The sequence below is a fragment of the Rhinatrema bivittatum genome, chromosome 17 (assembly GCF_901001135.1).
Source record: "Rhinatrema bivittatum chromosome 17, aRhiBiv1.1, whole genome shotgun sequence".
Lineage (NCBI taxonomy): Eukaryota > Metazoa > Chordata > Amphibia > Gymnophiona > Rhinatrematidae > Rhinatrema > Rhinatrema bivittatum.
In genome coordinates, this window is record NC_042631.1 from 43,591,655 (window position 1) to 43,604,527 (window position 12,873).

Below are 12,873 nucleotides of genomic sequence, written 5' to 3' on the forward strand. Positions count from 1 at the left end.
TAACACCTATTACAAGGTAAGCAATTTTGCTTTTCATATCTTGATTGTGTGGTTTCTTGTCATTTATTTGAAATGAAAAATCAAAGTGAACATATTCATTGAATCAGAATCTTTAAAGAATTGAGCTAACATAAAGTAACCCATCTTCTGGGCCTCCTCAAGTCTCCCAAACAGATCCGGCTCCATCTTATCCCAATGGAGTTTTCATTCCATAAAAAAACTTTACTCAACTGCTGCAATCCCCTATCACTTCTGCTATGCTCCATCCCCAACTGCAAATAATGCGAGCATTTGAATCTTTGCGATTCCTTTATTCCATGAAAATGGATCTGCTGGCATCATTAGCAATGGAAGCACTGATGGAGCAAATGCAACCGGAGTTCACTCCTGCTCCGTGAGAAATTAAGCGGAAATGAGTATAGCGCTGGGGGAAAAAGTACAAAGCAGATGCTGGGGAGAATCCAGGGAGGCACAATATAATTAATTTGTGGTGCCATTGCAAGTGTACGTAGCTGAACACAATATATCTCTAGACAAGGGGCGCTCATCCACGCCATTCCCAGTTTCACCAGTTTGTCCACCAGTTAGTACAGTTAACACCTGTGTCCTCCCAAACCTCCTGGTTGAATAGCTTACATTCCCCCCAGTTACCACAGAGGCTTGGTTTAGTTTATTTTTAACTTACCCTTGGTCCCTAGCAGTGGACCTGGGTGCGCTCAGGCACATAAGTAGATTTGTGCATATTTCTTGGCCACACTCATACCCGTCCCCCAAACACCCATGCTATGCCCAGACCATGCCACTCCCCTCCACTTTTGACATGCCTGCCCATTAGTGATATGTGCCTATCTTGTCAGCTTTAAATTTCAATGGGCACACTTACAGGTAAATTTTGAAAGCACAGCATGCACCAAAGCTGGGAGATTCACGAATATGTCGGGCCAGCACTTGCTGAGCAGATTTTAAAAGGTATCTGCGTACGTGCTTACTGCACACACACAAATGTGTTCACAAACAAGGCAGGTCAGGGGCTTAGTCGAGGTCTCCATGGGCACTCCTGGACTTCACACTGAAAGTGGCGCATAAATACTTAGCCACAAAAGTGCGCGCTGGAGTCTCTGTCCCATAACTTTACTTCTGCTTTGGATGGTGTGAGAGTCATTAAACAAAAAAACTACACAGTACAGCAGGGTTTTAAGGTTCAGGGTTAATAGGAGTGAAGGAGGGCTATTAAAGTTGGGGTGGTTTGGAAGGCCTTTCCCTTAACTGGCAAACTGGGAACAAACTGGGAAAACAGGCAATTGCATCGGTGTTCATGTCTCTTAACTCCCCCCCCCCCCACTTATTTATTAGTAGAGCTATTTGTGTGCATAGTCGCGTTGCACTTATGTGCGCATTCAGCCTGTTTTATAACGTGCATATATATACGCGCGTCTGTTATAAAATATCCACGTCCCCTGCGCATGTGCCGGCAAATGCGTGCAGATGTGAGCTCGGTACTTGTTTGAAAGTTACAATCCCAAGCCCAACTTGAATGTGCTAATCCCGATTTTGGCACTTGCCAACTTTTTAAAGTCTACCTCTATCTGAATAGTTTAAGAATATTACCCAACTGTTCATATTCTGCTTGGAAATGGTATGAGTGTTATTTCAAAAACAGGCACGCAGGTACATATATTACGTGTGCATCGGTGCATGCCCAGGGATGCAGCACTTGATTAACATAGACGCACGGATGCACATATGTTATAAAAATGACTAGTCGTGAGTATGTGTGCACTGGGTTATGCAAAGCGGGAGCGCACAGCCGCGCCTATCAGTGTATGTGCAACTCAGCTGGGGGAATTTATAAAAGGCGCGCATCCCACGCTATGACCAGTTTCACCCGGTGTGCCCCCAGCTCACCCAACCGTAGAGGTCCTGCAAACCCCCCTGGTTCTTTAGCCTGCATTTCCTCCAGTTACACCAGACCCATAAACCCCCCAGTGATGCTGAATTTTTTTTTTAACTTATCCTCCCTCCCTAGCAGAAGTAAATTTCCATAGCACAGGACCTGGGCATGTGCACAGGCATATACGTCACTAAGCGCATACCTCCTGGCCCTGCCCCAGAATACCCAGGCCCCGCCCACACCCTGCTCACACCAGGGCCCTTTCTCCTTCCAAGTGAGATATTTGCATATCTGGAGCTGGGCGTGCAGCTAGGACCTTTTTTAAAATGAGGTAGACACACGCATGACTAAAAAGCAAGCACATCTCTGATTTTTGACGAGCCCATCCCTTTTAAAATTCATCTGTATATGTTCAAACATAGGAAATACTTTGGGATTTTTATAAGTTATAAGCTAAAAATTCTATCATTTTTACAGCTCCAAGTACCATATCAGAGTTCCTTCAGACAGTTTCTATTTATTACTCTGCTTCAGTTGCTAATACCTAGATACGGTTACTTAAAATATGTTTTCAAATAAATATTTCCGCAGTACAAACTTCCTTACTTTTCTATGAGCAACCACCAGTACCGGAAACTACACATTCAGATTCTTTTCATTTATATTGCTGAATTCTTTTTCTAAACCTCAATTATCTCTTCACTATTAAGAATGCAATGGTTTATTATAGAGTAAGGTTAGAGTTGATAATCTCTGCTTTTCTGCTTTCAGCAGGTCCAAGCACTACAAGTGTTTCCACATCAGGTAATTTTATCTCTTGATAAGATTTTTGTTAATCTGTGCTGACTGTGTGAGTAAAGGCCTTTATGATTTCATTTGATGTTTCCACTTTCTGTTATTTATTGTTTCTGTCTTCGGTATTTTGATTGTGTGTTTTCCTTTTATTTATTTGAAATGAAAAATCAAACTGAACCATGTTTCATTGATGTAAAACATTAAAACAAATTGAAGTTTCACACCACAAAGTACCCTATCTCTCCTGGGCTTCTTCCTATTCTCCAAGCAGATATCCTTTCCCATCTTCCCCTAATGGTGTCTTCATTTCATGACAAATCTGTTCCTGGGCTGGTGCAGGCCTCATCATTTCTGCTATGCTCTAGCCCTAATTGCAAATAATGCCAGCAGATCAAACCTGGTCTTTCTTTCTTTTCCAGGAATTTAAGTCTGCTGGCAACATTAGCAATGGCGAGGCAAAAGCACTGGAGATTTGCTCCTGATCCATGAATATTAGAAGGAAATAATAGGAAAAGGGATATAAGATTATGGGCAGTATCTGTTGAGGCCCAGGATATTTATTTTTTGGGTGAAATGGCAAGTGCACAAGCAGAACAACACCCTATATCTCCAGATAAAAGGAAGCTGAATTTTATCAAGGAAGTTTCTCTTGTAAATGTAACATTCCATATAGCAATTATTTAAAAGCCATATGATCAAGCCATATGATCACATTTGATTTAATAGACTGGAAAATGAACAGTGGCAAATCCAAGGCTCTCGTGCTGAAACTTTCAAAGAGGAAACTTTGAGAAAAATGAGAAAAATTGTTAGAAAAAAACTGAAAGGAGCAGCTACAGAGTAAAAAATGTCCAAGAGGCATGGTCAATGTTAAAAAAAAAAACCATTCTAGAAGCACAGTCCAGATGTATTCCACACATTAAGAAAGGTGAAAGAAGGCAAAACGATTACCGGCATGGTTAAAAGGGGAGGTGAAAAAAGCTATTTTAGCCAAAAGATCTTCATTCAAAAATTGGAAGAAGGATCCTACAGAAGAAAATAGGTAAGCATAAACGTTGGCAAGTTAAATGTAAGACATTGATAAGACAAGCTAAGAGAGAATTTGAAAAGAGTTGGCCTAGAAAGCCAAAAACTCACAGTAAAAACCTTTTTTAAGTATACCGAAGCAGAAAGCCTGTGAGGGAGTCAGTTGGACCGTTAGATATCGAGGGGGTTAAGGGGCACTATAGAGATGATAAGGCCATCACGGAAGATTAAATGATTTCTTTGCTTCGGTGTTTACTGAAGAGGATGTTGGGGAGGTACCTGTAATGGAGAATGTTTTCATGGTAATGATTCAGATGGACTGAATCAAATCACGGTGAACCTAGAAGATGTGGTAGACCTGATTGACAAACTGAAGAGTAGTAAAATCACCTGGACCGATGCTATACACCCCTAGAGTTTCTAAAGGAACTAAAAAAATGAAATTTCAGACATATTAGTAAAAATTTGTAACCTATCATTAAAATCATCCATTGTACCTGAAGACTGAAGGATAGCAAATGTAACCCCAATAGTTAAAATGGGCTCCAGGGGTGATCCGGGAAACTACAGACCGGTTAGTCTGACTTCAGTGCCAGGAAAAATAGTGGAAAGTGTTCTAAACATCAAAATCACAGAACATATAGAAAGACATGGTTTAATGGAACAAAGTCAGCATGGCTTTACCCAAGCCAAGTCTTGCCTCACAAATATGTGGTTTAAACGTTACTGACTATGTTATAAATTATAACCTAAAAATTCTATTATTTTTATAGCAACAGTTGCCAAATCAGGAACTACAACATCAGGTAATTTCTATCTCTGCAAAAGATTTCACTTGCTCTGTTTCTATGTAGTTCAGATGCTAATACCTAGGTATGATTACTTAAAATATTACTTCCAATTAAATGTTCCGAAATATGAGCTTCCTGATTTTTCTATAAACAACCACCAGGACTGGAACTACAAATTCAGAATATTTACATTTATATTTCTGAATTTTTACTAAAGCTCAATTATCTCCTCGTTCTTAGGTAAGCAATCCTGAATTTTAGCAGAAGCATAAAGTCTGACTGAAATTTTAACTCTGTGCTCTTTCGTTCATCAGGTTCAACTCCAAGCCCTCCCAAATCAGGTAATTTTCTTTCTTCATCAGATTGTTGTTCACCTGTTCTGATTGTGTGAACAAATAGTTTCAGCTTGATTTTCACTCTGTTCTATTTATTTCATATCTTGATTGTGTGGTTTCTTGTCATTTATTTGAAATGAAACATCAAATGAACATATTCATTGAAGCAGAATCTTTAAAAGAATTGAGCTAACATAAAGTAACCCATCTTCTGGGCCTCCTCAAGTCTCCCAAGCAGATCCGGCGCCATCTTATCCCAATGGCGTTTTCATTCCATAAAAAAACTTTACTCCACTGCTGCAATCCCCTATCACTTTGCTATGCTCCATCCCCTACCTGCAAATAATGCGAGCAATTGAAGCCTTTGCGATTCCTTTATTCCATGAAAATGGATCTGCTGGCATCATTTGCAATGGAAGCACTGATGGAGCAAATGCAACCGGAGTTCACTCCTGCTCCGTGAGAAATTAAAGAGGAAATGATTATAGCGCTGGGGGAAAAAGTACAAAGCAGATGCTGGGAGAATCCAGGGAGGCGCAATATAATTAATTTGTGGTTGCCATTGCACGTGTACGTAACTGAACACAATATATCTCTAGACAAGGGCGCTCATCCACGCCACTTCCCAGTTCACCAGTTTGTCTACTAGTTAGTACAGTTAACACTGTGTCCTCCCAAGCCTCCCTGGTTGAATAGCTTAAATTCCCCCCAGTTACCACTCATGCTTGGTAGTTATTTTTTAACTTACCCTTGTCCCTAGCAGAATTAAACTACGCGGCAGTGAACCTGGGTGCGCTCAGGCACATAAGAAAAATCTGTGCATAATGTCTTGGCCACACTCATACCCTGCCCCCAAACACCCATGCTATGCCCAGACCATGCCACTCCCTCCCCTTTTGGACATCCCAGTGAGATTGGCCTGCACATTAGCGATATGTGCCTATCTTGGGCGCTTTTAAATTTCAATGGGCACACTTAAAGGTAAATTTTAAAAGCACAGCTCACCAAATCTGGGAGAATCACGACTAGGTCTGGGGCACGCACTGCTGAGCAGATTTTTAAAGGTTATCCGCGTACGTGCTTACTGCACGCACAAAATGTTTTCACAACACGTCAAGGGGCTTAGTCGAGGGGCTTAGTCGAGGTTTCCATGGGCACTCCTTGATTCACACTGAAAGTGGCGGTAAATACTTATGCAAAAAAGTGCGCGCTGGAGGTCCCCGTCCCATAACTTTACTTCTGCTTTGGATGGTGTGAGAGTCATTAAACAAAAAAAACTACACAGTACAGCAGGGTTTTAAGGTTCGGGGCTAATAGGAGTGAAGGAGGGCTATTAAAGTTGGGGGGTTTGGAAGGCCTTTCCCTTAGCTGGCAAACTGGGAACGAACTGGGAAAACAGGCAATTGCATCGGTGTTCATGTCTCTTAACCCCCCCCCCCATCTTATTTATTAGAAGCGCCATTTGTGTGTATAGTCGCGTGCACTTATGTGCACATTCAGCCTATTTTATAACTTGCATATATATAAGCGTCTGTTATAAATAGCCTCGTCCCTGCGCACGAGCCGGCAAATTCGTGCAGATGTGAGCTCGCGTACTTGTTTGAAAGTTACAATCCCAAGCCCAACTTGAACGCGCTAATCCCGATTTTGGCACTTGCCGAACTTTTAAAGTCTACCTCTATCTGAATAGTTTAAGAATATTACCTACATTTTCATAAGAACATAAGAAATTGCCATGCTGAGTCAGACCAAGGGTCCATCAAGCCCAGCATCCTGTTTCCAACAGAGCCAAAACCAGGCCACAAGAACCTGGCAATTACCCAAACACTAAGAAGATCCCATGCTACTGATGCAATTAATAGCAGTGGCTATTCCCTAAGTAAAATTTATTAATAGCCATTAATGGACTTCTCCTCCAAGAACTTATCCAAACCTTTTTGAACCCAGCTACACTAACTACACTAACCACATCCTATGGCAACAAATTCCAGAGTTTAATTGTGCGTTGAGTGAAAAAGAATTTTCTCCGATTAGTCTTAAATGTGCTACTTGCTAACTTCATGGAATGTCCCCTAGTCCTTCCATTATTCGAAAGTGAAAATAACCGAGTAACATCTACTCGTTCAAGACTTCTCATGATAAAGGACCTCTATCATATCCCCCCTCAGTTGTCTCTTCTCCAAGCTGAACAGCCCTAATCTCTTCAGCCTTTCCTCATAGGGAAGCTGTTCCATCCCCTTTATCATTTTGGTTGCCTTCTCTGTACCTTCTCCATCGCAACTATATCTTTTTGAGATGTGGCGACCAGAATTGTACGCAGTATTCAAGGTGTGGTCTCACCATGGAGCGATGTAGAGGCATTATGACATTTTCATTTCTATTAACCATTCCCTTCCTAATAATTCCTAACATTCTATTTGCTTTTTTGACTGCTGCAGCACACTGAGCTGACGATTTTAAAGTATTATCCACTATGATGCCTAGATCTTTTTCCTGGGAGGTAGCTCCTAATATGGAACCTAACATTGTGTAACTACAGCAACAGTTATTTTTCCCTATATGCAACACCTTGCACTTGTCCACATTAAATTTCATCTGCCATTTGGATGCCCAATCTTCAAGTCTCGCAGGTCCTCCTGCAATGTATCACAGTCTGCTTGTGATTTAACTACTCTGAATAATTTTATATCATCTGCAAATTTGATAACCTCACTCGTCGTATTCCTTTCGAGATCATTTATATATATATATATTGAAAAGCACCGGTCCAAGTACAGATCCCTGAGACACTCCACTGTTTACCCTTTTCCACTGAGAAAATTGACCATTTAATCCTACTCTCTGTTTCCTGTCTTTTAACCAGCTTGTAATCCACGAAGGACATCGCCTCCTATCCCATGACTTTTTAGTTTTCGTAGAAGCCTCTCATGAGGGACTTTATCAAACGCCTTCTGAAAATCCAAATACACTACATCTACCGGTTCACCTTTATCCACATTTTTAACAACCCCCTTCAAAAAAATGAAGCAGATTTGTTAGGCAAGACTTCCCTTGGGTAAATCCATGTTGACTATGTTCCATTAAATCATGTCTTTCTATATGCTTTACAATTTTGTTCTTGAGAATAGTTTCCACTATTTTTCCAGGCACTGAAGTCAGGCTCACTGGTCTATAGTTACCTGGTTCGCCCCTGGAGCCTTTTTTAAATATTGGGGTTACATTGGCCACCCTCCAGTCTTCAGGTACAATGGATGATTTTAATGATAGGTTACAAATTTTAACTAATAGATCAGAAATTTCATTTTTGAGTTTCTTCAGAACCCTAGGATGCATACCATCCGGTCCAGGTGATTTGCTACTCTTTAGTTTGTCAATCTGGCCTACTACATCTTCCAGGTTCACAGTGATTTCGTTCAGTTCGTCTGACTCATCACCCCTGAAAACCATCTCCGGAACTGGTATCTCCTCAACATCCTCATTTGTAAACACGGAAGCAAAGAATTCATTTTAGTCTTTCTGCAATGGCCTTCTCTTCCCTAAGAGCCCCTTTAACCCCTCTCTCATCTAATGGTCCAACCGACTCCCTCACAGGTTTCTTGCTTTGGATATATTTTTAAAAGTTTTTATATGAGTTTTTGCCTCTATGGTCAATTTCATTTCAAATTCTTTCTTCGCCTGTCTTATCAATGTTTTACTTGGAAATGTTCTGCTTGGAAATGGTATGAGTGTTATTTCAAAACAGGCAGGCAGGTACATATATACGTGTGCATCGGCGCTTGCCCAGGGATGCAGCAATTGATTAACATACACGCATGTATGCACATATGTTACAAAAATGCCTAGGCATGAGTATGTGTGCACCGGGTTATGCAAGCGGGAGCGCACAGCGTGCCTATCAGTGTATGTGCAAACTCAGCTGGGGGAATTTATAAAAGCGCACACATCCATGCTATGATCAGTTTTCACCTGGTGCCACAGTTCACCAGCGTAGAGCTAGGTCCTGCAAACCCCCCTCCCCCCCCCCCCCCGGTTCTTTAGCTTGCATTTCCTCCAGTTACACCAGATCCATTAAATCCCCCAGTGATGTTTGGATTTTTTTTTTAACTTATCCTCCTCCAAAGCAGAAGTAAATTTCCGCAGCACAGGACCTGGGCATGTACGTAACTGAGCGCGCACCCTCCTGGCCCTGCCCCAGAATTCCCAGCCCCGCCCACACCCTGCTCACACCAGGTCCCTTTCTCATTCCAAGTGAGATATTTGCATATCTGGAGCTGTGCGCGCAGCTAGGACCTTTTTAAAATCAGGTAGACACACGCATGACTAAAACGTAAGCACATCTCTGATTTTGGCGCGCTCATCCCTTTTAAAATTCATTGTATATGTTCAAACATAAGAAATACTTTGGGATTTTTATAAGTTATAAGCCTAAAAATTCTATCATTTTTACAGCACCAAGTACCATATCAAGAGTTCCTTCAGACAGTTTCTATTTATTACTCTGCTTCAGGTGCTAATACCTAGATACGGTTACTTAAAATATGACTTCCAAATAAATATTCCGCAGTACAAACTTCCTTACTTTTCTATGAGCAACCACCAGTACCGGAACTGCACATTCAGATTCTATCCATTTATATTGCTGAATTCTTTTTCTAAACCTCAATTATCTCTTCACTATTAAGAATGCAATGGTGTATTATAGAGTAAGGTTAGAGTTGATTAATCTCTGCTTTCTGCTTTCAGCAGGTCCCACCACTACAAGTGTTTCCACACCAGGTAATTTTATCTCTTGATAAGATGTTGTTAATCTGTGCTGACTGTGTGAGCAAATACTTTTATGATTTCATTTTGATGTTTCCACTTCTGTTATTTATTGTTTCTGTCTTCGTATTTTGATTGTGTGTTTTCTTTTATTTATTTGAAATGAAAAATCAAACTGAACATGTTCATTGATGTAAAACATTAAAACAAATTGATGTTTGACCACAAAGTACCCTATCTCCTGCGCCTCTTCCTATCCTCCTCCAAGCAGATCCTTTCCCATCTTCCCCTAATGGTGTCTTCATTTCATGACAAATCTTTTCCTGGGCTGGTGCAGGCCTCATCATTTCTGCTATGCTCTAGCCCTAATTGCAAATAATGCCAGCAGATCAACCTGATGCTTTCTTTTCCAGGAATTTAAGACTGCTGGCATCATTAGCAATGGCGGAGCGAAAGCAATGGGGGTTTGCTCCTGATCCATGAAGTATTAGAAGGAAATAATAGAAAAGGTATATAAGATTATGGGCAGAATCTGTTGAGGCCCAGGATATTTATTTTTTGGTGAATGGCAAGTGCACATAGCAGAACACCCTATATCTCCAGATAAAATGGAAGCTGAATTTTCAAAGGAGTTTCTCATGTAAATGTAACATTCCATGATAGCAATATTTAAAAGCCATTTATCCATGTTAAGTGCCCTTAACACAGGTACAACCCATTGACAAATTAATGGCATAGATCGTAGCAATTTTGAAAAACCCAGTTACATGGGAAAAGAACATTAACACATGCAAAAACTCAGTGGTAAGCATGTAGATGCTATTGAATCAGGCCTTCTATTTTTAAATGTGATTTCAAACTTTTGATGAAACAATATCACTACATGTGCCCTTTCTACATACTAGGATAACATCCAATGGCAATATTTAAGACGAATGAAATTAATGTTTTAACCAAAATCCTCATATTCTGCTTGGAAACTGTATATTTTCAAAGATGGGATATACATTTTTAAGGTGAATTTTAACAGTCAGGAGTGAGCTTAAATCAGGAGATGCCTGCACAAGTCGGGCTTGCGCGTGCCTACCGAATTTCACAAGGTGCCCAGATGCACACGTATCTCCTGCGGCATGCACTTCTCTCTCCAATTGGAAAAGTGGCATGGGTGGTTTTTTTGTTTAGGGGTGGGGGGGGGGAGGTGGAGAGATGTGCACGTAAATATGTAAGCGCCCTGGCACACAACCAAGATCCAGTATCACTTAAATTTCGTGTGCTATGGAAGAAGTGCAACTTTAAAATTAAAAAGAGCCATTTCTGCTGGGTTTAAGTGCCCTGTTGGTAACTAGGGGGAGTGCAGGCTTTTAAACCAGGGGGGTTTGGAGACTTAGCTCTTAACTGGGCAAATTGATGAGCGATCTGTGAAGTTGGCAATGGTGTGGGTGCGTGCCCTTTTTAAAACTGACTTCCATGGTAGAAGCGGGAATTGGTTGCCTACTTTAAAATTGGGCACTCGTGTGTGCACTCCTAGGCTATTTTCTAAAATGCACGCATATGTTTGCAAGTTATAAAATTGCTCGTCCCTGGGTGCATGCTGGCTCAGTCACATCAAAATGTGCCCGCACAATTGTTTAAACGTACTGATTTTATGTTATAAATTATAACCTAAAAATTCTATGATTTTTATAGCAACAGTTGCCAAATCAGGAACTACAACATCAGGTAATTTCTATCTCTGCAAAGTTTTCACTTGCTCTGTTTCTATGTAGTTCAGATGCTAATACCTAGTATGATTACTTAAAATATTACTTCCAATTAAATGTTCAGAAACATGAGCTTCCTGATTATTCTATAAACAACCACCAGGACTGGAGCTACAAATTCAGAACATTTACATTTATATTTCTGTATTTTTACTAAAGCTCAATTATCTCCTCATTATTAGGTATGCAGTCCTGAATTATTGCATAAGGATAAAGTCTGACTGAAATTTTATCTCTGTGCTCTCTCTTTTCATCAGGTTCAACTCCAAGCCCTCCCAAATCAGGTAATTTTCTTTCTTCATCAGATTGCTGTTCACCTGTTCTGATTGTGTGAACAAATAGTTTCAGCCGATTTTTCACTTCTGTTCTATTATTTCATATCTTGATTGTGTGGTTTCTTGTCATTATTTGAAATGAAAAATCAAAGTGAACATATTTATTGAAGCAGAATCTTTAAAAGAATTGAGCTAACATAAAATAACCCATCTTCTGGGGTTCCTCAAGTCTCCCAAGCAGATCCGGCTCCATCTTATCCCAATGGAGTTTTCATTCCATAAAAAACTTTACTCAACTGCTGCAATCCCCTATCACTTTTTGCTATGCTCCATCCCCAACTGCAAATAATGCGAGCAATTGAAGCCTTTCCGATTCCTTTATTCCATGAAAATGGATCTGCTGGCATCATTAGCAATGGAAGCACTGATGGAGCAAATGCAACCGGAGTTCACTCCTGCTCCGTGAGAAATTAACCGGAAATGAGTATAGCGCTGGGGGAAAAGTACAAAGCAGATGCTGGGGAGAATCCAGGGAGGCACCACTATAATTAATTTGTGGTGCCATTGCAAGGTGTACGTAGCTGAACACAATATATCTCTAGACAAGGGGCGCTCATCCACGCCATTCCCAGTTTCACCAGTTTGTCCACCAGTTAGTACATTTAACACCTGTGTCCTCCCAAGCCTCCTGGTTGAATAGCTTACATTCCCCTCAGTTACCACAGATGCTTGGTTAGTTTATTTTTTTTTTAACTTACCCTTGTCCCTAGCAGAATTAAACATACGCAGCAGTGAACCTGGGCTCGCTCAGGCACATATGTTGCATATTTCTTGGCCACACTCATACCCCGCCCCAAAACACCCATGCTATGCCCAGACCACGCCACTCCCCTCCCCTTTTGACATTCCAGTGAGATGCTTGCACATTAGCGATATGTGCCTATCTTGGCGGCTTTTAAATTTCAATGGGCACACTTAAAGGTAAATTTTAAAAGCACAGCACGCACCAAATCTGGGAGATTCACGAATATGTCGGGCCAGCACTTGCTGAGCAGATTTTAAAAGGCATCCGCGTACGTGCTTACTGCACACACTAAAATGTTTTAACAAACAAGGGCAGGTCAGGGGCTTAGTCGAGGTCTCCATGGACACTCCTGGACTTCATACTGAAAGTGGCGCATAAATACTATCCACAAAAGTGCGCGCTGGAGTCTCCATCCCATAACTTTACTTCTGCTT

General features: G+C 40.9%; 1 protein-coding gene across 1 annotated transcript in view; it reads left to right on the forward strand.

The window, feature by feature from the left end:
• Window positions 1-11,693, forward strand: part of LOC115079493 (kielin/chordin-like protein) — a 189,244-nt gene extending 177,551 nt beyond the window's left edge. The window contains exons 50-55 of the mRNA XM_029583118.1: window positions 2,663-2,695; window positions 4,486-4,518; window positions 4,818-4,844; window positions 9,582-9,614; window positions 11,286-11,318; window positions 11,617-11,693. Coding sequence (XP_029438978.1) covers window positions 2,663-2,695; window positions 4,486-4,518; window positions 4,818-4,844; window positions 9,582-9,614; window positions 11,286-11,318; window positions 11,617-11,693 — 236 coding nt within the window. The remainder of the gene's footprint in view (window positions 1-2,662; window positions 2,696-4,485; window positions 4,519-4,817; window positions 4,845-9,581; window positions 9,615-11,285; window positions 11,319-11,616) is intronic.
• The last annotated feature ends 1,180 nt before the right edge of the window (window positions 11,694-12,873 follow it).